Source organism: Mycteria americana, chromosome 1, assembly GCF_035582795.1.
Source record: "Mycteria americana isolate JAX WOST 10 ecotype Jacksonville Zoo and Gardens chromosome 1, USCA_MyAme_1.0, whole genome shotgun sequence".
NCBI lineage: Eukaryota > Metazoa > Chordata > Aves > Ciconiiformes > Ciconiidae > Mycteria > Mycteria americana.
Window position 1 is genome coordinate 16,667,960 of NC_134365.1, and position 25,529 is coordinate 16,693,488.

Sequence of the window (25,529 nt, forward strand, 5' to 3'; positions counted from 1 at the left end):
AAAAGTATTTGGGGAGGATGCAGCTGGATCACTGTGCTCCATATGCATGAGTGCTGCATTGCTGAATAGTCACAGTGGGTTACCACTGTTACAGAATTTTACCCTCTCACCACTGATATTCAACGGTGGCCAATCTAGTCAGGTTTGTAACGACCTCCTGTCTTTCGCTGGCTGCTATTGTCTCTGGTGTTCTTTGCTATCCCTGTCATACCTACCACGTAGGCCCGATTCAGTCTATGGATCATTCCTTTCCAGAGAATCTCGGAAGAGGTGACTAACGACTGCAAGGACAGTACTGCTTACAGGTCACCTCCCGTCTCTGGGGAAGGCTGCAAGGAACACTAAGTAGAAGGCACACCGGGGAATGGAAGAGGGCTCAAGACGTGCACTATGAGACAGAGAACACGCGGGAATAAGGCAGCGGTGTCAACACAACCCACTGAACTGGGATCTTGCATCATCCTGATGTAAGGGATTCAGCTCCACAAAAGCTGCACACAAAAGCTCCTCCTTGGAAATTCAGTGATCAGAAAGTAGACTATGTTGTTAACAAAGCACTGTTTTAATAAAAAGGTTTAAGGCTTACATCTCAAAATGACTTATAAATAAACACAATCACAATACATATATTCTATTTTTTTAAAAAAGTATTCATTATAAGATAATACATATTTTCTGAGTTATAAAATCCCATATAAATAGCAAATTATTCTCAGTATGCAGATTACAAGAATACATAAAAACTGGGGTGCATATCTGAAAGGAATCCTGAGTACTCACTCAACAAATGGCAGAAAATAGACAATGATACAGTTGGACATAATAAAAGCTGTTGTCCTAGTATGTAATTTCTCCAAAACTGTAAAAAGGGAACTGAGAACTTTTTGGTTGCTCAACTTCATTCAGCTCCATAGACCCAGGAATGGCTCCGGATACTCCACTCCCTGAGATTTCAGGAGCACCCTATAGATCCATTTGGTATCAAAAAAAGAAAATGACATCTGACTTCAGGTGGACAGAAATAAGGCACTTACTTACAGCAGGTTAGTGCAGGCTGTAAGAAGCAGCTTGGACTTATAGCCAGAGCGCAGCAAAAGGCATCTCTTGAATGAAGATGTGTGGCAACAAATTCTGGTAGTTACATGCAAGAGGTAGCCAATTCTTACACTCCTCCAGGTTCCCCTGCTTCCCGCCAAAATAACAATATAAATTAAAACAAGAATAAGTGGAAACTTCGCACACTGGAAATATCAAAGTGAAAGTTCCCTTTTTTTTTTAGATTGAGAGAAGGAAACCAGCAAGTTGGACTAAGAACTAGCAGTCTGGCTACAGCAGCATGCTTCTTTCTTTGTGATACAAGTTGTAGCAGCATTTAGATCAGAGCCGACCCTCTGTGTTTTCTCTTGGCTTTTCAAAGTGAGCTGTACAACAGATGTATGAGAATGCTAATGTTCATAACGATGTGACTACATCTCCTAGAACAAGGCAGACTGCAGTACTGCAAGAGGACACCAACTTGCAGAAGCCTGTCGGTATATTTACATTCTGAATTCTGAGCTATTTTATTATTGTAGCACAACTTTTTTTCTGATCATAACAAAAAAATGTCAATTATTAATGGAAGAAATCAAGACTATTCTGCCTGTTGTTTTCAAGGAGTAACACAGTCATATGTTCCTTTAAATACTGCTATTACATAAAATACAATGTTTTCTTTCATATACTCAGGGTCATGAGCTCTGACATTACTAAAACATGAATCATCAGAGCAAACTCATACATGCAAACTGCAATAAACACATAGAGGCTTAAATTTTGCTTCTTATTACAGCGTCAACTCAGTAGAGATAATGAAGTACATAAGAGCCATTTATAGTCTCCTGGCTTATTCCCAATTTAACTGGGATCAAAAACCAGATGAACAATGTTATACTGAAGTTGAGCCATAGTTGCTGAGAGCAGAACTTCACAAGTAAACAACAGATGCATGATAACACTTTAGATTCAGAAATTCTCAATAATCTTCTGTCCTTTCAAACACTACAAATAACTTATCCTTCTTTTTTCTTGGTATCCTATGAATACCAACTGCCTCTCTCATGGAAATTTTCTTTCTGGTTTTCAGTTAAAAACCCCAGCAACAAGAAGTTGTAAATATTGCATGGTAAGTCAGGATGGAAGACTAGAGAAGAGAATGGCACTTGCAGGGTGACTTTTCAGTCCAAAGAAAAGCTCTTCATTTTTTCTGCTAATTCCTGTCTCATTTCTATATGTTTTTTCAGGTTTTGCACTTCATGGGGCAGGTTAATGTCCCAAACTGACACGCAGGATTGTAATTCTGGAAAAAAAAATTTTTAAAAATTGAAAACGGCAACAGAGAAGAATTATTGCATAATTAGAAGTGGGTTTGCTTATCTGCTTCTTTTTTAATTACTTGTAAATTGCCTTAATGAAGCATGATGCTTAGGACCTGGAAGACAAGTTATATGACACTTTATGTGTGAGGTAATGTAGTTATGGGTTACAAGCTGTTTGTACTTGCACAATGATTTGGATTCCAGTTCCTAAACTTAGAGTATACCATTTAAAAGCACTTGAAAAACCATTTCTGGTGCCTGTGGGCCATAAGGTACTGACCTCAGCTATAGCTAATGTTAGTACTGAGATGCCTGCATAAAATTTCATCTCTATTTTCCCAAGCAGATATACCCTAAATTCTTACAAGACTCAAAACCCATTCACTGTAAACTAAAAATTAAAACTGATTTCAGAAGGTAGTGAGTATACTGGGAAAAGGTCACTTCTTCAATCTCCCTTCATGCAAACAACTCTTTATTCATAGAGAATTCACGTTGCTTTTAGTGGAACAAGGATAATTGAGAACACTTGCATGAGTAGGGGTTCACAAACTAAGGCCCCAAGGTTTCTGGGAGTCTCTGATTCCTCTCTGGATAATTAATGGCACTCTTAAATACAATAAAAAGGCTAAAAAGGCAATAGGTGTTCTTATGGTAATAATCAGGGAATATCAGAATGTAAAAACCACTGCTGTAAGTTTGATTCTTATTTTACTCCAAACAGTCAGCTCATCTACACTTGCCACCCTTAACTTTATACTGTCATTGCCACATTTTTAGGAGCCACTGAAACTGGGATGAGATAAAGGTGAAGAAGGGCATCGATCAGAGCATCAACTGTAACTGTTCTTAGAAAAATCCAAAGATGGAGTTTTTCTATCTTCCTATTCCAGCACATCACTATGCTAATTGTGAGGAAGCTTTTCCTGATGTCTGACCTAAATGTCCCTTGCTGTAATAGAAACTGGTTAGTCCTCATCCTACCCACAGGGATGGGGTAGAATAAAGACACAAGTCTTTATTCCCTTTCTCTTTATTTACATATTTGAAGCCTATTATCATGTCCTCTCTAAGCTTTACTTATATTAACCAACTTAACTTCCTGCAACATTTCCTCACAGGTTACATTTCTCTCCTCTGGACCATTCCTAATAGTCCAGATCATTCAGCAGTGTCCCAAATGGATACGCTCCTCCAGCAGAGGCCATATCAGCACTCAGCAGAGTGTAAGAATTAGCTCATATCTTACAGACATCACTTTTCGACTGGTGTGAAAATGGTGTTTGCCTCTTCTGCAGCAATGTGACATGGTTGACTTGTGTTCAGCCTGCTATCAATTATAACCCTTTTTCTGCAGCACTGCTGTTTAGCTGATCATTTCCTCATGTTGGTACAATGGATCATTCCTAATTAAGTAAAAGGTCTTGCATTTTTCCTTACTGAATTGTATCCTACTTCCTTCCAGACCATTGGTTCTATTTGTCAAGGTCATTTGGAATTCTAATCCTGCCCTCCAGTGTGCTTGTGGCTTTGTCTTAGCTGAGAATTGTCTGCAAATCTGAAAAGCACATTCACTATTCCTTCATCCAGATCATTAATGAAAACATTGAGGATTCCTGTCCTAGCACAGACCCCCTGGAAATCCATTTGATACATTCTCCAATTAGACAATGACATTTACTCTCCAAATACAGTTTTCTACCAAGTTATATTATATACTTCAAAGAGTGGCTTCCTCTGATCCATATTTGGAAGTTACTGTTAGTTTGTATGGAGCCCAGAAATGCAAAAGGCAACAAAAACTCATAATGATGTTTCAATAAAATTATATCAAATGGTGATCATCAACTCTCCACTCTCAGTGGGTGGTCAAGCATAATAGTGTCTACTCCACTAACAATACAAATTAATAAAACACAGTTCAGGTACCTTTGTGATATTTGTTGTCTTCGGTGTCACTTTTATAGCAATATCCCAAAACCAGGACCGCATTCTTGAGACTCCCTTTTTCAAAGAAATAAAATGTCAAATTTTAATTTTAATGGGCACTTTGTAATTTAAGGACAGAAAGAGTAGATGACATCATGCCACTAAGAAGACAGAAAGCAGAGTTCAGTCAACCAGACCCTTTATTCAAAATCATTAACCATGAAAAACCCAGACATGAAAACAATATAGTTCACGTCTCCATTTAATGTAGGGGTTTATCAGGGTTCAAAGGCATAAGCCCTGGATCAGCTGGCCAGCCTGTTGAACAAGCCCAAGAACAAAGCACCCTATTATATGCCACAAGCAGAGGTAGTAGAGTCACAGGAAACAGATGTCACCGCGAAGGGACAGACTGCAAATGAAGTCCCAGTGCACAGCAGAAACAGAAAGTGCCAGTAATCAGTTTGGTTATGAAAAAACCAAAACAACCAAATATGATACAAACTAATTAGAAGTGTTCTGAACTAACGATGGCACGTAGGTAGGAAAGGAGAGTTAGCAGGGAAGTAGAAATAGGGGATGAATCATAGGAAGATGCCTACTGAATAATGCAAAAAAAGGCTAGGAAGACAGGAGTGGTTGGATCACAGAGGGATAAGTTGAATGTGCCAGTGTTTCAATATCAACTTCCTGCTTACTCCCAAAAAGACATATTTATAGATGTCTTGCAAGATAGATGGAAGCTGTAACGTGTTCTCCTGCCACAGCAGCTTCCTGTCCTACTGGCAGCACAACAAGGGCAGTGAGCCCTTGGCTGTATGCTAGTAGAGGAATACAGGACCCAGCCTACATACCTGGGTGACGGATCAGGCCAGGGAAGGAACAGCCCACCATGTGCAGGCACCCCAGCTGCAGCTCTGCGCCCCACACCTCCCCACACCTCTTCATACATGAAGTCCCCCAAAGAAAAGATGAGGAGGGGGTAATTTTCTGGGGTATAAACAGACTGGAGTACAGCTTACTCTGAAAGTCACAGTCTTGGAAGTTTTGTGTGACCACACTGCAGTGTGCCCCCCATGATATGTTCCTTCTGAATCAGCAAATGTTTCTAGTGGGTCCCCCAGCATGTCTGCAAGGTAGGGACAGATTTTTCCTGCCCTGTGGAGATCTACAGTATATTCTCCTTTGACACTGATGTAAATCTTCTTATGGTAGATGAGAGCTGGTGGGAACGATACACCTCTTCCATGCTCAGATTTTTCATCACTTTAATTTTTTCTGCAACCAGTCCTATCCATACTCTGTGAAAAAGTGATTGGAACTTAAGTGTAATGTTTCTTATTCAGACTAGGGTCCTTTCCTACTATACAGAAGTCTGACTTTTCACTTGCAAAATGAACTACAGATTTACATACAAATCATGCTCTGTGATAAGTCTCATGTCTATTACATGTCAATGTGTTAGGTGAGAGAATTAGAAAAAGACATTATATTTCCATATTCATAGATGAACTACAGACAAAATTGATGTCTCAGAGTCTGGCAATCTCTTTTCCCTGAAATATTTATATCTGATTGACATTCTATATTTTAATCTTAAATGAAACTATATAATACAAAAATATTTCCCTCTGTCTTCTCTCATTTCACACAAGCAATGCATTACTATTGAAGAATTGTTCAGCAGCCTCAGTGCCATTTTCACTGATTCTGTGAAAATACGAGTAAAAACAGTGTCTTTGAATTTAGGAAAAAAACCAACCCTTATAAATAATTGCAAGGAAAAAATGATCAAAAGAAAAAAGTACACATCAAACTGCATGTATCAATCTTACTTGCCATTCTTGAGATTTTTGCAAACGCAGCTAAACTCTTTCTCCTGAAGTATTCACTCTTCTTACATAAAATTTTGATTAAAAATGTTGAGGTGACTAGAAACAAATAATATGAGACTCAAGGCTTTTTAAATCACACTGTACTATTCTTTACAATATCCTTTCCCTATCAATGACAGTAATAAGTGAGGCAGAAATTTTATTTTCATAGTAAGTATTATTTACAAAATACTAAAAATAAAATGTCCCTTTATAGTACTAATGTAGCAATCAGGACTAGAAGGACTGAAAACGCTGTGATAGTGAAACTGGACTCTATAGCTGGCACTCTTAACAGCTGAGCACTGAACAGACTCTACAAACTTGCTGTCTCAGGCAAAGGCAAGTCAGAGGAAGATGTTTTTTTGACTCACACAACACTGTCAGCACTATGAGCTAACTGTAGTCTGTGGATACTTCTGGTGCCAGAAAGGAAAAAACAGCCCCCAAATTAAGTTCATGATGGTAATGAGAAAACATCCACAGCCTGCAGCTATGAAGTTTGCTAGCAGGATTACAGTGTGTTTCTGAGTCCACAACAGCAGCTTCAGAGTCTTTTTTGACAGCAAACACACTTTAAATCACACTGACAAGGGAACTCCAGAGTTTTTTTCAAAACACAGTGGAAGGCGGTGGAAATCCACACGTTGTGCCAGAGTACTTTTTGAAGTAATGTGTATTTTAAGTGTACGCACCACTGCAGTACAATGAACTCTTGAGTTGGTATGGCCTTTATTATTTTGGGGAGAGATGCAGGAAATTGTACAGGTGAAGAAAGTTACAACAGCCAAGAACTGCCCCATGCTCAACTACACTCCTCTGGCTGTTTGTAATTACCACTGAAAACCCACAACTACTGTAGCGCTTTCCCAGCTTTGCTATGATCTGCCTGTGACCCAAACCTAAAAGAACCATTCCTGAATAAGGATGGGAGAAGAAAACTGGGCAATAAGCAATTAAGGAAAAATTATTAAAAACCTAACAAGCTCCACAGAGAGAGAAGGCAGAAGCATAAAACTTAAGATGGAGAAAGAACACAGGCAGACACAGAAGATGAAGACTATCGGACAGAAGACGGTGAGAGCTGTGCTGAAGCATGGCACAAGGACGCAGTGAAGGTGGGGTGTGCTCACGTGCTGATCAGTGACAAGCTAGGGGAGAGCTGTTGTTTTATGTGGGCACAGGTATGACAGCATGCTGGTATTCAGCTAACACCGGAGCGTCTGACGCTGACTGAAGACGACAGCAGTGGAATAGAATGAACGAACAAACCACAGAAAATGCTAATCTGTTCCTGGAACACCATGCCAAACAGGAGACAGCAATCCTAAACTTGGCACTGATTTCAAAGTACTTATCATTTGATGGTTTTACTTACCTAGCTGAGCTGTCATCATGACTCTAACAGAATCACAAAAGTTGTCTATAACTCGTACAGGACGACGTGTTGATAAATCAAGCAGCAAGATATGTCCTCCTCCGGTCCCTATCCACAGTGCAGTATTTTTCTGCAGGCAAATTGTCTTCACTCTTCCAGAATAAGCCAGTTTATGTTTTGATTCCTTATCTAGTTTTTCGACTTTGTCCCTACACGTACGGAGAGAATTTGTATTAAAATCTCGTGGCAGACTATTCCACAACTGCTAAAATGACTCTCTCAATACCAGCCTTTTAAACAATCATTCATCAAGACAAGCTGCAAAAATCTCATGCTAATCAGTTGATTTGACTTGAAACAAACTGGGACGAAAATTATTGGACCTTCTGAGACCCAGCTGGTCTGCTTCAAAAGATCTTTAAATAGGAGGCAGGTATACCCCTCTGTTCTCTCCCAGTCTGTAGGAGAATAATGTCACTGCAAAGTGGGAGGAGCACACCTAACCTTAGGAGCTGCTCCTAACCTCACCATGAAGGTGAACAGATGTGGCACAGTAAGGGAGAGGAACAATTTAAATGCAAATGAAAATCAGTGCCACTGTTAATAAAACTCTGATCTCCTACTGAATCTGTGCACTGGAGAGAAAAGACATTCTTATTCAGGGGATGCAGGAAGTAACTGGATGTAAAAGCATTAGTACCTGAAGGACAGCAAAAGACTTCTTTCTTGAGCCGAGTTAAATGAATCTTCTTGAAATCATAGACAAATTGTGAAATTATAATAAGGGTCTTAAAAAATTGAGATTATGTATGGGATATTCTGAAGTTCTGGGCCAAAAGAGAGGAAAGGAATTCCACACTTGCCCAAAGAACTGGGCAAATCCCTGACCTCCAGCAGGTTAAGGTACTATGCTAGAGAAGGCAAACTGATATTCAGCTTTCTATGCATCAGGCCATCAATCTGAAATAAGACACTTACTTAAGAAAATGTGCACAGTCAATTAGTTCAGAAAGTTTTTCTGTTTTCTTGTCCCAGATTTCCACAAAATGGCTGTTTTTCTTTGCCAAGTAGATGGATTTTTCTATTGCTATTGAAATAATGTTTGCATCACTGTAAGCATTATGACAGAACCTAGAAGAGAGAAGAAATCCAGTTAGATACACAGAAAATATCTAGTAGAAAAACTTGACTATTATGAGTGGGGTTAGCTTCCCTCTAGCTCTTACAGAATCATTCAGCCTTAAAACCAAACTGGTCTAGGATACAACTGAGAGTTTGCTATAATCTTCCTACAGCTTGAAATAAACTCTCACAGTAATGGAGTTATGCTGATGATATGCGCCCTGGAGGCGCATTAATGCCCAAAACCTATTAATAAATCTTTCCCATCTATCTGCTCAAATCACATATGCTCACATCACAGCAGGACAAACTCCAGCTTTCTCGTGCCACTCTTTCAATGTTTGGAGACACTCGATAGTTCTCACAGGGCCCGCAAGACCATGAAGTGTCACTCAATACAAAGATGACTAAGCCTAAAAAGCAGCAGTGAGATTTAGTTCACCTTGCTCTGCTCTTGTTTCACTTCAGCTGACAGCCTTTTTGACTATTTTCCTCTACATACGAATTTGTCTCTCATGCCAGATCTGTGCCTGCATGTATCAAAATATTATTGGCCCTGCAATTTAACAGCATTAGCTTACTTCACTGACTCTTCAATTCACCTTAAAGAACAGCTCAAAATCACAGGTCCCTGACAGCAGACACTCAGTAACACTGCTACTTTCCCTAATGTTACTTGTTTTTGACAACTTTATTTTCAAAACCGTATACAGTTTTGCTTCCACAAAGCTCAGATTATTCCTGTGACATATTTTGCATCTTGTCATTGAACTGCATTTTACTGAAGTTTTAGTTTCTTGCTTTATTTTAACACATTATTTTCCAAAGCAAATAAATTTCCCAGAATAATGACATCTGCTACCATAAAATCAAACACTGTTCTCCCTGCTCAGGAAAAATTCCCCTTAACTTCAGAGCAGGATTTGCCCATGTGAGTATTACATCAAACACTCCAAAAACTTCAGTCTCTAATTTCTAAATAATGATAAGTCAGCAATCATACATGATTTAACTATATAGGGCAAAGATATGCACACATATCATACTGACAAACATCTAAGGACAAATACTATGCTAAGTATGTGTGTATAATTCTAAATAAAGTAAACAGGGCCTGGGGGATGCAATTGGGGGAGAAAAACTGATCAGTTGCATTTACACATTTTCTGAATGGATATTGACTTCATAAATCCTTTATACAGTAAAAATGCCTATCCCTTGTTTAAAAACAGCAACGAATACTTTAAACACTACTCACTGATCTTATTTTAATGCACATTGTATTCCAGCTGTATTACGGAAGGAAAAGAACAGAAACAAGAGAATTCAAAGAATGAGCTCTAGAACAAGACATTACATAAAAGTACTGCCAGAAATCTTCAATGAAAACAACAAAAGAGCCAAGTAATGTAATTTATAAGAAAAACTTACAGTTGACTTGTCTTTGTTTCAATGAGCTTTTGAACAGAGAAATCACTAGTTAAGGCAATGATCTTTGTTCCACAGCCTCCCCAGATTATATTTTTTTCAGATGAGTATGAGGATTCATTTAAGCACATCAGTGGTGTGCTAACATTTCCTATAGTTAGTATCTTCAAAGGTGTAGCACCCTTACACTGCAAGCAAAAAATACACTTTCGATTAGAAACAAGGAGTATACAGACACTCAGAAACTGTTAAAACAAGGCCACACAATCTGCTGAATTAAATTTACACAGCCAGATTTTCTGAACCATTATGGTGTCTTACCGGAATGTTAGAGACCGAAAAGCACTATAGTCTCATTATAGATGTCCCATAGAAAGCAGCCTGCATGAGCAGAAACGGGACAGGGCTGGGACTGACACTTTCTGCAACCCCTGGCGCAGTTCAAGAACAGGATGGGAAGTCACATCCATATCTTGGAGACATCCCACACTGGACTATATTCTAGTTCTGCAATGCATTGCAAATCCCTAACTGCTCTAAATTGCACGTGGTCAGGAGCTAACCTTCAGGAACTAGCTGATATAAACAGCTCCCAGCATTTCTTTATCTTTATCTGTTCTGTGAGCAGAACTCTGACCTATAGAAAATCTAAACAATATTGCCTTTTTGAAGATATCTATTCTATGAAAATTTAGTGTGAACGAAAAGAAAAAGGAGCTATAACAGCAGTAAATAAAGGAGGTTAAAACTGTTAGAATATTCTTAATAACAACCATTAATGTCACTCTCTAGTCAGTTTGCCAGGCCTTTCAAAGCCCTATAATGAGAAATAATTTCCCCCTCTTAACTCTGTTGGTTAAAACAGATATTGTAAAACACATGCAGTTCCTCTAAGACTGCAGTAGAAAATTATTTTGAGTTTTAGAGAAGCAATGAAAAAATAAGCTGCATGAAATAAAGCTACTATTGGTAGTTGCTTTACATATTACTGATAGTATTTTGTAGAACACACAGCAAAGAACAAGTCTACCTTTACTGCTCTGTCTTCAAAAACTGCCAGTCTGCCATCAGCTGTGCCTACCAAGAAGAAATTCTTCTGTTTGCTGAAATAAAATAAAATAATGAATTCTAGAAATGCCTTAACCAGGTAAGAAAAATTTAAATGAGTAGCCTCTGGTATTTCAAGAGTTCCATTGAACACTAAAAGCAAATACAACCACCTGTGGTCAGGAATGTAGTCTCCAGTTACACTGGGTGCAAAATTAAGTGAAAGTACAGGCAAAATAAGCAGTTGTCTGAACAAAACTGCATGCGTGTACAGATGTAATTTTCTGAACATCTCTGTTTAGTCATATTTTCAAAGTGTAACCCAAAATATTTAAAATTCATTTATACCTTTGCTTTGAGAGAGAATTACAGTATAAACAAGTGATGGAATCTGACATTTTCTGCAGACGATGCCTTCTTGTTTCATCTTCTGTGTTAAGTGCCCACAGAGAACCAGACTGGGTTCCTGCTACAATCCAGTTTTCTTTCTCAGGAGGAAGGGTCACTAAAGCCAAACTTAAAATTTTACTATCTGTGATATCCTGAGTCAGAAAAAAAAAAGAAAAACAACCTGGTTACAATTTCAGTAAAGGCAAATGCTAGTAAATTGCTGGTAATAAAAATAAAGTACAGTCCTCTCAGACCCTGGACACACCCGTGGCCTAACCTCCCCATTAGGAAATCTAATGCCCTATTAGCTGAATACATCTTCAGCTGTACCATCTGTCTTCAAAGTGCTGGGAAGGACCCCTCAAACAGTACACAGGAAAATCTCTAAGCTGAATGCTGAAAAAAATACCCTCTCTCTCTCTCTATTCTAAAGAAGGTCTCAAAGCTATCAGAGAATTAAGCAAATGGAACTACACTGCAATATACGTTCCATTTAATTGCTAACAATAAAAGTAGTGGTCTAATACTTCTTTTTCTCATTTTAGTTCTAGAAAAATAAGCCATATAATTTATACTGAAGCTACCAATTCAAACCTATCATGGTCAACAGATGGCAGATGGAAATATAACTTAAACAACTTTCACGATGAGTCACACTCAGTTCTGGCACACATGTTCACAACAGCACATCAAGCCTGGGTAAAACCTTTTCCCTTTTCTGACGGCACAGGACTGACGTGTACAAAAAGCAAATGAAAAGAGCTGGAGGGTATCACCCAAAGTGGCACAAGGAGGTGGCATCCATGGGAAGAGAGTAATTGTTAAGAGACTAGCTGGATTGTTAAGGGAGGTAGAGATACGAAGGGTTGTATAACTATTACTCCTTGTTCTAGCCTCTGTGCTAGAAATAGCTTCCATCTGAGGGGAAGAAAGGAACCCAGTAGTAGAAAGACATTATTATGAGAAAGTTCAGGCTGGATGGCAGGAAGAGAGGAAAAAGCAACTGCGTTCCTGCTTCATTTCACGGATACAATGATGACTCACTTATGAGCAATCTTTGTCCTCTCAAAGCTTAGCTTTCCAGAAGTAATATCCTACTGTTAAAATGCAATTAATTCTTCTGAAATATATCTGGGTGCCAAAAAATTAGAATAAAAGGCAACTTTCCCACATACCTCACAAGTATGTCCATCTGTATTTAGGTTAACAAATGAAAGTTGTGCTTTTTCTGTGTTCCCATTGCCTATCCAGACTCCTGCCTTCTTGCAGCTTTGATTGGCAGCTACCATGCACTCTGCTGTGGACGTGCTGGGTATTGAAACATACCTCATCAAACAGACAAGCTCTGCAGAATTCAGGATCTCATAAACCTACAAAGAAAGCCACAGCATGCACATGGCAATGTCTTGTACAGTAATAAATAAATAACAAGCAATGGATAACAATGTTTTATGGAATATGGACATAGTATCTCAGCAGGTCTGCTCATTTGTATTACCACTATTAATGAGAAGTCTTTGTACACTGAGCACCTTCTTGTTTTTCTGTTAAAATTTCAGGAGGTCAATGGGGTTAAGGCATGTTTGAAAATTTCACCCATTTCAAGGAGCAATGCAATGTGTGATAACAGACAGTAGGTTTCAGATTCACACTGCTGTTCCTCCTCTCACATGCATGGAACAGTGTAGGCTAACCACACTGATACTATATAACAAACTCCTTTTTGCATAGCTCTAGTAAAGACCATGAAGTAATCCAAATCCTGTTTTGCTACAATCACTATACAGCAACACAGGGAAAAACAACAGGCTAGAATAAACGGTTGGTAGATTTCAATGGAACAGTTTATCCTGGATGGCAACAGCAGGCAATATTCCATGGCTGTTTCAGTTCCAGAAAAGAACAGAAAAAACCTGTGCCTCTTACTAACTTAAATGTCCCACTCCTTTTTAGAAAGCACAACTACTTCATTGTATCATCTATCACAAAAATACAAATAAATACACTAAGTAATACCTGGGAAGATGTTGGTCGTTCCTGAGGGTTTTCCTTCAAACACTTTTTAATTAAATTTTCAACTTGAGGCCAGGGGGCACATCCATATTCTTTGACAGGATCTAAAATGTAAAATTAGATAACTTCTTAACTGACCTTTACCATAGTTCAGAAATGAGAGTTCTGAATAACTTTCTTCTTATTGTAAGAATTCATCTAACTTCTTACAGAGCTGCTCTAAGAAATATCATACTCTTAGGTAAAATGTCAGCTTAAAGAGCTTGGAATTGCTCATCTGCCATTAAATACTAGAGCATGAAATGCTAGAGCTAGAGTCCTTTTCATTAAAAGCAGTTACAGCAAACAGATTTTGCTTTAACTTTTTTTAATGTCCCTATACCTGGGACTGAATCAGAGATGTATGCGAGTTGTGTTTTGATTAATGCTGACCGTTCAAGGGCATGTCATTTAGTCTGTAGTCTTTTCAATTCCTGTGAACATTTTTCTCCACATTTATTCTTCTGTGTTTGGGCAGAGTATATAGAATGATGAGATTATGAACTTCCAATAAAATGTATAGCAATTGAGATAAACAACTCCATATAGTATTTATGAGATATGGAAGTTTAAATTCTGACTCAGTGCTTTTAACATGTATCTTATGACTATACGTGCTGACCTAAGAATAAATCATGAATAATGGTGCCTGTATTGCTTTTCCTTTTAGTTCATCATAATCCACAGCAGATATTCCAGTCCTACATTAGACAGAGGTAACATTAATGATAAATACCTGCAAATGAACATACCCTGTTCAGCAAGTGATAGGCACTGTTTACTTGTGAGCTCAGCCAGCCCCTTTTTTGGTGGAAATATATAAATGATGAGCACGTGCACAGATGGAACTATATTATCTCAAGAAACTAATACGTCTGATTATTTCATAGGCCTCATAATACAGAAAATGGCCAAATGGGCAGCTGCACTCAAGAGATACTTAGTCATCAGTTCTTGGGATGGCCTCTTTAGGGAGGGGGGTTTAAACTGCCTGAGCTATGAATTGGACTATTCTCCTTAAGGAGTAGAAAATGCATGAACTCCCTGTCTCTCCTAATGGAGAAGCCATGCCAGATTAACCGGTACAGTTGCTGCCCTTTCCTAGATGGAGTGACTTTTCAGTCTTAAAGAATGTTTCGTGAGTATATCCACTATTACAGGGCAATAAATATGAATGCCACGCATTAAGCTTGTAGTACTATAAACTTCAACAGCTCTTTACACAGAAGCTGGCAAATACTGAGTTACACTGTCCAGCTGACTACATCACGTCCAGCCTGATAGCCTGTTTAATCTTCCTTCCAGCAGCCAACAACTACATATTGTAATGCAGATGGAATATGAAGAATGTTACGTAGCTGGGCAGGGACTTCACACTCTTGACAAGTTAAAAGGGAACTCCTATTAAAAACCTTTAGGGGTGGCTGCTCTTTTAAGGTAGTGGCACTTTTTAAAAATAACATTTCAAGGGATTTTTAAAATATTTTAAGATATGCAGCTTCTCAATAATAGATTTTTTAACATAATGTATCACGATCAAAGAACAGAAGTGGAATTGTGTTTATCTTAGTGCATGATATGCATTAACACAGTAATATGTAAGGGTCAAGTCCAGACATGGTATTAGAAGGTACCTTCAGCAACATCCATTTCAGCTAGGTCTGGATAAAGTCCCAAGTATACAAAACCTCTATTTCTTTATAAAGTGAACCAGCTAGATCCCTTGAAATTGCAATGAAATTATAACCAACGTGACGTTGAATAGATGCCTATTTCTCACTATTTCAAGACAGTGTGAAATTAGGAGAAGCTTCTAAAAATTGCTATTATTTAGTCTCCTCCTCTGATCATTATCAGATGCAACATAAAATATGAGAGGTGTTATTTTTGGAGGAGGCAGGACAAATCATTCACTTTCATGTTAAAACTTTAACAAGGCATACCTGGTAACTTTCCTTGTATTGCTAATTCATCAAATTCATTTGGAAACTTCAAGCCTTCCATTATTCTACCTCCTCCTGTTAAAATGTCATAAAGCAGCAAGCCAAATGAATAAACATCAGCTTGCTGATTGTAAATAACATTTCCTCTGGCAACCTCTGGTGCTCGAAATCCTGCAAATAAATCATTCATTAATAGTTATGATTCATACCAAGCTGAAGCCATCTTTATTCTTTTAAGAGCAAACACTTAGTGATGAAAATGTCACAGGAAGTAAAACAAAAATGGCACACTATTTCTGGGCTGGCAATAGTTTGCACGTGGCAGACCTCCAAAAATATCAGCAATCGGTATAAAGGAAGGGGACAGTACATCAGTTACAGAACTCCTACACCATTACACATGAAATAATTCATTTAGCAATGAATACTGAAAATGAAGGGCAAGTCTGCAGTCTTTACTGATGGCCTAACATTTAACACTTGAAGTCACACCCTCATGCACAATTTACAAGACGTAAAGGCACTTTTCAAAGTTGTTGAATTGTTCAGTGCTTTAAAATGGATGCTAATATGTTCTCTCTAAAGTCAGGGAACAGTGCAGGTTATTTATTGCCTTTAAAAAAATTAAGACCTACCTATGCATTACTGAAAATTAAAACAACAAATAATTTTAGCAGTATAATTTCAATATCACAATAACCATACTAAAACAAGACAGCAAAAAATCGTAATGAATGCATGTAATTTAATTCATTCTCTTTTTAAACCTTTAGTACACTCCTTGATTCTTCTAAAAGGAGTTAAAACATGAATAGGAAGAAAGGCCAAGAGGTATAAATCTGGCATCACAACTCGTAATACGATTAGGACTACATTTAGTGATTTTGACTAGAGTATAGATTTGAGTTACTTCTTACAGACTAAATAAAAAACATATTAGCTATTTTTTTATATAATGCACTGTAAAACAAAGCATTTTTCCATACCTGGTGTGCCTTCAGAGGTTTTTATTCCCATTCGGCAACAATACTGGGCAATGCCATAGTCAGCTATTTTTGCAATAACAGCTGAATTGGGATATAGGGTAAAGAGCAACACATTGTGAGGCTTTAAATCACGGTAGATGATCATTGCTGAATGCAGGTACCTGTTAATCAAAAAAGTATTTATTGAAAGCATTCATAATTCAGGGATACATCTATCCACACACACTGAATGCATTATTCCCACAGCAGTAAATCATGCTTTCAGATGTTAAATATTGTGTTAAAAAATGTCAAACACCACCAACATGACACCGCCTTACTGGATACTGACTTTAGAATTGTTCTGAAATACTATTTACTGGCACATAAACACTGCAGTATTTTAGTACCAAGTCTTATCTGAAGTGTCACTGGCAGTTTGAAAACTGAACCTTAGAAGTTTAAGCTTCATTGGTCCCTGAGCTCCTTTGCAGGTTTTGTCATTTTACAGTCACACTTCAACAGCTCTTGAGGACATTCATGGACTTTCAGAACTTTAAAATTGCACTAAATTAATTTATTTGACATTTTAATAAGAAATCAACAGCCACATACAAATTCCACCCAGAGCTCTTGCTATTTCTCTACTTACACGAGCGCCACTTATTAGCAGAAAAACAACAGGTAACGAAAGTTTGTGTTATATATCAGCTAATCAATCATAAAAATACAAGCATTTGTCCGACCCAGGGAATATTCTGCTTGAGATATAAGAAAATATAAGCTTTTCATTTGCAGCATATCCTACTTGCAGTTGTATCCTGTTTTTACAGCAATGTAGAAGTCACATTTACCTTAAGCCATCAGCTACATGTAGAGCTATCCTGTGCTGAAGTGTTCTAGTTAAACTCGCATTGTCTTGTTGAAGCAGACGATCGAGAGATCCTTTAAGGGCTAATTCCATCACCAGCATCCGGGGACGGATTGCAGCAGCCAGCAGAGACACTAAACTGGGGTGATGGAGGTGACAAAGCACTGCAAGCTCCTGTAAAGTGTAAAATCAGATGAAATACTGCAAATAGCATAACCTCTGTAGCTCTGAAGTAAACTCAGAAATGTTTTGGAGTGAAGTATTGCACTTTACTTAAGCTTTTTAAGGTCTCCACTAGGGTTGGTATTCCAAGAGCAGCACTACAGAAAAAAAGGCAGTATTTCTTACTTGTCTTAGGAGCCTGAGGGAAGTATGTTTATTGAAAATCTTTACAGCAACCTCTTCTCCACCATAGGATGCACGGTACACAGATCCAAACCCACCATCACCTTTTCAAAGATAAAATCGAAAATAGTATTAAAAACAACGGGATATCAACTATTTCTCAAAAAAACAGCTGAAAGGTCCAATTTTAAAATGTGTGGATCATCTACTGTGTTAAGCTTCATGATCAGTAATCTAAACACATAAAAAACAGTGTCCTAGCACACAAGTTAATGGAAAATTGAAAACTCAATAACCTGAATTTCAGAATATCTTAAAAATACATTTCCACAGAAAAGAAATCTCTAAAATGGTTTCCCTATGTTGCAGAACTGACTTCAATGGATTTGTTTACATAAGCTCTGTAAAAAAACCCTACAAAATAATGCTTACCCAAGAGAAATTCAGGAGCTTCATCAAATTCCAGGTCATCATTGTTCAACATAATATTTCTAGGCAAATCAGCCAATATCAGATCAGGAGCGATCTGAGCTATTGGAATGGTATGTTTTGGTTGATCTGGATTTACCAGAAGGTCACCTAAGAAAAATAAATGAGACAATTAAAAAAAAAAAGATAGTCATCATTCAAAAGGCACTAAAAGGCATATGGATCTCTGTGAGTGCATATGATCAATGTACCTAAATTTAAATTCATATGTGTGTGTTTAAATATATAAGCATACACATAAGCATACATAACATACATATATATATGGAACAGAACACTAAGTTTGCCATTCAACTTAATGTCTCTTACATGTTTAAATATTTTCAAGTATTGTGATAGCAACTGTTGCTATGTAACAACACCAAACGAACCAAGAGATTATTTTTCTGTCTATAAAAAGAAAGAATTCTGTTAGTATGTAGAGTGTCATCATGAATATTGCCTTTTAAATTACTATTGTACATGGTCCAACCAAAAGATCTAGTATCAGTTTTACTATGTGCTGGATTCAATTCCATGAATGAAGTTGTATTATCATTATCATGACAAAACGATTCTTTTCATTATTGCCATTTATACACGACTATACAGAGTAGCTGCAATCTGTCCCATATTCTATACTTACATAGTGAGGATACTATGTAAGTATATGTCTACACTCACAGACAGCACTTACATAAAAAGAAGAACAAGTTGCTTTTGACTTACACTGTAATTATTTCCTACAGAAATGAAACATTTTTAAATCACATGAAGTACCCAAATGTTATAAAGGGCATATTGTATAATATTTATCTACATACAGGTATACCTCTATATACCTCAAATGGCATAAATATATACCTTCTTCAGCTTTTTTAAGTAAGTCATCAAGTAGTATTTTTTGGTGTTCTTCACCATCCTGAAAGCTGTACAGAGCCCATTTCTTCAACAGTGTTTCCCCTTCACCACATATATCTATATCCAGTAAACCTGGAAACCATTCTTCCATAAGAGAATCTATGTGATCCACAACTTGCCCCAAAAGGATGCACCCTTTAAGAAACCAAAAGAGGGAAATTACAGCCTCAATCTGCCATACTTGTAATTACAAAGCTAAACTCTACATTCCAAAGGCAAAAGCACAACAAACCAAAAATGCCAAGCTGCAATCAAACTGGAGCAAAAATCAGGCTCAAGAATAATTAACCTTTTCTGCAAGAAGGTGCTGTAATTTTCAAAAAACTGTCTGGGTTGTTGTCAAATACTGCTGATTCCACTAGACAATAAGCTTCAGGAGACCAATTCAAGTAGATGCCTTGTCTCCAATACATTCTATTAGGACGAAGAGCTCGCTCTAGAAAATACAAAATTAGATTAAAAATCTGATCTCCAATATGAATGCCATATTTTAAAATATTCAGAATAATTCATGGTACTTTAAATATTTAATTATGATTGTAGGTTTATGTCTACCCAAATAACAAACAAAATAAAGGTTTCAACTTCAGAGACAGAATAGCCCCACAAAAGCTGAATATATGTCAACTGGTGTTCAATTCTGTAAGACATATCCACAAACTAAATATTTAATCAGATGGTAAGTCATGTAGCAGGTGATGCACGTAGGGATTACAGAAATGCTTAGGTACATTCAGGTTCAAACACAGAACATCTTAGGCAACATATGAAAAAAAGTCAGTGATTGACATTTTCCCTCTATCACACACTCATGAAATAGCAAGATCCGACTGAAATTCTACACCGAGGAGGAAATCGAATGCCAGGGGAGCAGGCAGTTATAAATCATATTTGTAGAGCATTAGAAATGCATATTTTTCATACTTTACTTGTCACCATTATTCATGAATCACACATTAAAAAATCAAAGATGAATGAAATTGCAAAGTTCAGCAGATAGATCTCATGTCAAAGCATGGAATTATTGGAAAAAAATTAAAGACCCCCCTGCCCTTCTGATAAAAGCAAAGCTTTTAGACTTTCATAAAGGGAGAATCAATGAATCTGAAGAAAAGCAGTTCATTTTTCTGTGTGGAAGACATATCCTTTCCTGTATTTTTTGTAGAAGCGAATGGCAATATTGCATAAATATAAGGATTTCCTCCGCCTCTAGCATGCGAAGGAGAGAAATAGGCTGCTTACAACCTTTACTTTCTTTTGCACACCACTGTAAAGATCAGGCACTATCTGTTCCTGGATATTTCTAATTTACAAAAATGACCACTGTTCTTTTTCTCACATTTGGGAAGTGGCTGGAAATTAGCTAAAGCAAAACAATGTTGGGGATTAGAGCTTTAACATGCAGGTGTTCGCATTCAAAGCAAACATGCTCACTATTGCTTTTCAAGATAAAGATTTGTACCTCTTCCTGACAGCATGTAAGGCGATATTTCAAGCAACCTGTTGATCAGCCTGGACCAAAATCCCATAGGAAAGTACGGCATCTCATAAAGCCTGATGATAATTTCTGAATTTTCACAGTGCGGAAGCTCTATAACAGGTCTGTGATCAGACAAACTGAAAGAATAAAAATATTAGACAGTATTTAATGATGTACTTCAGCCAAAATGACTGATGACATACATTATTTGTTATGTAAAATGTATTATTTATTAATTCATGAATGATTCAAATGATCAGGGAGCGGACAGATAGTGTCTTTGCTTATTCTGCTTGCTTGTGCTAAAGTGACGTTCTGCTGTAATTTAAAGCCAACAGAACCCCACCAACAATCATTAGATATCAAATGTAAATGTGAGAAAAACCTGAGATACCTATAAGGCAGGTAAAACATTCAGATAATATCTTCCTATCCCAGGACTTCGAAGAACGTAGAAACTTTAATCAATGCAACTATACAACACTGTCTCCATTACGCAAAATGAGCATTACTAAACACATTAGGGAAATCTGTAACTGAGGCAGAGAAACTGTGTTACCCGATTCAGATAAAGCGAAAAGACTGCATTCAAATTCATAACACTTTTTTGTCATCACACTTAACAACTAGACTGTTTGGAGGAGATACTGCCTCTGAGTAACTTGACTGTGGTTCTCACTCCAAGCAAACAGGCTATAGAAATTCATGGTTATCTTTTATATTGCAATAAATATCTGTAATAGTCGCACACCACAATGTAAAGCTAAACTATAATCCTCCTGCGGTAGTCTCAAACCACGATAACCGTAGAAGAAATATTACCCTCATAAAGCATTTTATCATTTATAGATTCCATTTACCCACCACATTAATATGATGTAAGCTTTATCTGCTACAAGACCAGCTTAACATGTCTGTAAAAGCATTTACTAAAATGTAGTGTACTAAGTATATAACATGCTTTCATATACCAAATTGCTTTGATGATCAGTTAAACTAGTTAGCTGGATGGGAGGTTTCTCTTTTGATTGATCTCTATGGCTCTCATTTGTGGGTTTAGCTCTTTTCTTACCTGCTTGGGATTAGTAGTTGATCCTCTCCTAATGGCAAAGCAATCTGAAACTTTTCCAGAAGCTTGAAGTATTGTGACATGTAGATCTTAGGAAACTTGCTCTTCTTTAGAAGGAATTTTTCCACATCCGAACGCTTTACAATTCCCTTAGGATATTTAGAAAAGCCTTCCACTTTCACTGTCAAAATCTTTAAATAAAATTAAATTTCAGGTGTACAGTCATCATTAGAATGCATTTTCCTGACAAACTCTGTTCCCTGAAATACTTGGTAGCCTATTATTTAGGGGGAAAAAATGGACTCCATTTCACACTGAAACCAAACATTTCCATAATGCTAGCCAGCAAGAAGACAGCAGTGAAAAAATTTAACCTGTCCAAGCCACTAGTGTGCTACCTTTCTTCAGCAGCTTTCACTGTTCCATATTATATGGAAATTTATTCTACAAGTTAATTTGTGAAAGTGTTCTCTGAAAGGAGCCTACGTACAGTGATTTTTCATATCAGTACTTCACACAAGCATATTGGTACTGACAACATGATCTTCTAGGTCTTTTCTCACTCCTAATCCCACCAGCTTTAAAGGCTCAGGCTTACATTTTTGCCATCCCATTTCCTGCACTGAATGAAAGATAAAGTTTCAGAGGTTAGGAAATCTGAATATATATACAAATTTTGAGAGTGTTTCTAGATCAACATATCAATGATGGTTTCACTTAAGCAGTCCGTCTGCTACTCTCCCATCCCAACATGTGAATCCATATCCCTCACTTTCCTCTGCCATCAGTACCAAGCATACAATGACGCTTCTTCCCCCATTCTTACTACTTTAATCCAAGGTTCCAGCTTTCAACCTCAACCTATCACAACTTATTGCAGGATTACTTTGCATCTGCATTTTCTATTCTACATGTATTTTTGTGTCCAGTGTAGTTTAAATGATATCGGACATTACAGAGTAGAACATAGAACCACTGAGACAGACAGTTGTCTAGAAAGCAAAGGAAACAGAAAGAGACAGGTAAACCAATCTGTGCGCTGAGAAAATTCTAGACCATGAAACAGTAAAGAAATGGTGAAGAAGAATCACTGATAAGTTACAGTGGTTTGAGACAGGGGAAAATTTCCATGAATGTAGATACAAAAAGTAATCAGTCTAACCTGTGCCATGATTTTACATAGCCACTTAGGATCTACAAAATACAGATCTCTTAGCTGTAGTGCTGGGTCTTGAAAATGAAGGAGTACACCTGCGCAAAGAATATTGTAATTAGCAATGCATTTCTCAAGCTCCATATTAAGCAAAATAAACATCCCACTCTGCGCTGTTTTCCTTATATGACTTGACATAAGCAATCTGAATAATAAATACAGCTATTGAATTTATGTCAATATCTCAGGAGAGTAGAATGCAATCATGGTTTGTTCAGCTTTACCTTTATTTTCAGATCGTTTGTTAGATTTGTAATCTGACTTTTGCCAAGCAAGTATGCTCTGTGTGGTTTACTATTTAATCTTATGAAGTCTGTATGGCACGGAGATAAGCTGTTAAAATATATTCACCTAACCACTATTCTATTAAAGCTATTACAGCAATTGCATCTTTGTTCAGAAACTGTGCTGTCTAACCAGCAGGTATGATGTTTTATAGGAGGGGTAAGACATACAAATTGTTACAGTAGTGATCCTTTATATCATGGAATTCCTTTCTGACAGAACAACCTGGATTATCAAACTAATGTTACCCAAGCTTAAGCATTTCAGCTCAACACTTTGTGGCAACCTTGTGTGAGATTTAAAAATACATACAGGTCTGCCTGCATATTTGCAACAAAATGCTTACAAACATATATTGAAGATAGTATTTCACCTGATTCATTCAGAAAGTGAATTGCATGAGGGAGTTCATTTTCATCCAGTTGTAACTGGCTTTCTTGTACCAGTTCCAGTAAGCGTTTCTGATCAATCACAGGAAATTCAATTGGGACATTTTTACGTTCCAGCAAAATTCTCTTCTCCAGCTCGAGGTAGCTGTCAGGAATTAGCTGACCAACCACTGGTTGATCTCTGATCTGTGTAATTAGGAATAATAATCTTAAATGTATTAATATATTCATGTGAAATGCAGATAATAAAACTAAGATGGAAGGTGGGTATGTCCACTCAATAGTAGCAGCAAGAAGGAACAAGAACACTCATTTATTGACTAACATGGCTTCTGAAAGGTAGATGTAACTAATTCTTCTTTCAGAATTATAGTCTGAATGTCTTTCTATAAATGAATACTCAAAGAAGAAAATATTTCCATATTACATGTACATAAAAAATAAAAAATTATGTCTTCTGAGAAGTTCAAAGAGCAGCTTTGATTTGAAGTAAAAGGAAAATATTCACTGTATAAACAGATGATGTCATACATCTCAGGTTAACACAAGACAAATGAATAAAAAAAAATGATACCTCTTGTGAACTGTAATATCTCTAGATACGTCTTTAGATAAACTGGGGGGAAAAGGGTAGTAGCTCAATTAAAAGTCTCCACTGCTGATAGTCAGTGGACAAGAGGAGAGGAAGGAATAAATTTGGCCACGTTAGTGACACTTAAGGGAAACAGAGTTGGGTGCTTTGCTTCTGTTTCCTGAGCCTGAGTTCCTTCCTGGAGACATCCTTTGACCTTTGGTATTAGCTAGCACCCAACCAGGTTTTTCATTCTCCGTGGGTGCTGAGCTAGTAATTTTTTTTGAGGAAATGGGAAACAATTTTCTCAACGTTTCCAAATTGGCTTCTTAGTTTGTAAACTTCCTCTCAAAGAAGTTAGACACCAATACACTGTAGCATTTTTATGTGCAAAAACGTAATTAGTACCTTGTGAAAATGTAATTAGTACCTTGTGTAATTTCAAAGACTCAGAGCACTTGATGACAATGTTGAATACTTAACTCACACTGTCTAACTTCTAAGCAGGTACCTTGTAACACTCCTTTCACAAGGTGTCTACATTATTTATGGAAACCACCTCCTTTCCTTCAGGCTATCTTACATTTGTGTAGAAGCTTAAACATCAGTTTAAGTCACAGTCGCAAGAGACATGGATGTTACAGGGACAATTTTTAGGTACCTAAGAGTGAAAAGTTTTCAAAAAGCAGAACTTCTCCTGATTGTTGAAGAAGTATGGTGAGATATAAGGCTACATATACCTTTACAAACACCAGCTCTATTCATGCCTACTGGATGTATGAGAAGTGGAATTAATCCATTCTACCTGAATAGGCCACCTCACTGCCACTTAGCACTCATTAGCTATTCCTTGAACTGTGGAATGAAGTTAGGCAGATCATGGATCTGGCTAAGCTGGTAGTTTCTGAGAGAGAAATGAGAGGCGTGCGCACGCTCTTTCCTTCGTAACACCACCAGTGTGAGGCTGGTCATAAATACAGCATTTGCTCTATAAAATCTTCTGAGCAGTAATTCAGAAGACATTTGGGCTCTGCTATGATTTATGAAGTTCTGCCATTGACTTCAGTAGCACAGGACATCACCTTTTCTCTTTAACATATTATGATACTATACATGATTGATATTGTATAAATAAAAAAATAAAAATATGTATATTCTTTTTGCTACAGATTGGATCCTGTCTTCCTATAAGCTCCATGCTTGGGCTAGTCTCTTCATACTTGTCATTCACACTTAGACAGAGCTTCATACTGTGGCTAAGGAGACAGCAGGGAATGAGTGGTAGGGACGACTTTGGAGACAACAGAACTACAAGTGCAGATTCTCCAATTTAGGAGGATCATTCAGTCCAAGGGATCTTCTTTTCCTGCTTTAATTCACTTTCCTCTTTCTAGGAATAGTTTCACACTATGTAAAATGAAATTGGTAAATG

The 25,529-nt window shown here is 37.4% G+C and overlaps 1 protein-coding gene across 3 annotated transcripts in view; it reads right to left on the reverse strand.

Annotated features, from left to right (window-relative positions):
- Nucleotides 1–616: 616 nt before the first annotated feature.
- The window catches only part of LRRK2 (leucine rich repeat kinase 2), a 75,123-nt gene continuing 50,210 nt past the window's right edge, over nt 617–25,529 (reverse strand). Inside the window, exons 31-50 of one of the 3 annotated variants that reach the window (XM_075492018.1) lie at nt 23,511–23,712; nt 22,802–22,890; nt 21,643–21,830; nt 20,553–20,707; nt 19,380–19,526; nt 19,034–19,225; nt 18,134–18,280; nt 17,705–17,805; nt 17,340–17,530; nt 16,507–16,667; nt 15,521–15,691; nt 13,542–13,642; nt 12,701–12,895; nt 11,484–11,677; nt 11,119–11,191; nt 10,092–10,276; nt 8,517–8,669; nt 7,539–7,747; nt 4,287–4,361; nt 617–2,338 (exon numbers count right to left, since the gene is read on the reverse strand). In XM_075492018.1, coding sequence (XP_075348133.1) covers nt 2,217–2,338; nt 4,287–4,361; nt 7,539–7,747; nt 8,517–8,669; nt 10,092–10,276; nt 11,119–11,191; nt 11,484–11,677; nt 12,701–12,895; nt 13,542–13,642; nt 15,521–15,691; nt 16,507–16,667; nt 17,340–17,530; nt 17,705–17,805; nt 18,134–18,280; nt 19,034–19,225; nt 19,380–19,526; nt 20,553–20,707; nt 21,643–21,830; nt 22,802–22,890; nt 23,511–23,712 — 3,051 coding nt within the window. In that variant the 3' untranslated portion in view covers nt 617–2,216. The remainder of the gene's footprint in view (nt 2,339–4,286; nt 4,362–7,538; nt 7,748–8,516; nt 8,670–10,091; nt 10,277–11,118; nt 11,192–11,483; nt 11,678–12,700; nt 12,896–13,541; nt 13,643–15,520; nt 15,692–16,506; nt 16,668–17,339; nt 17,531–17,704; nt 17,806–18,133; nt 18,281–19,033; nt 19,226–19,379; nt 19,527–20,552; nt 20,708–21,642; nt 21,831–22,801; nt 22,891–23,510; nt 23,713–25,529) is intronic. The other 2 variants (XM_075492011.1, XM_075492026.1) reach the window with 2 other exon arrangements.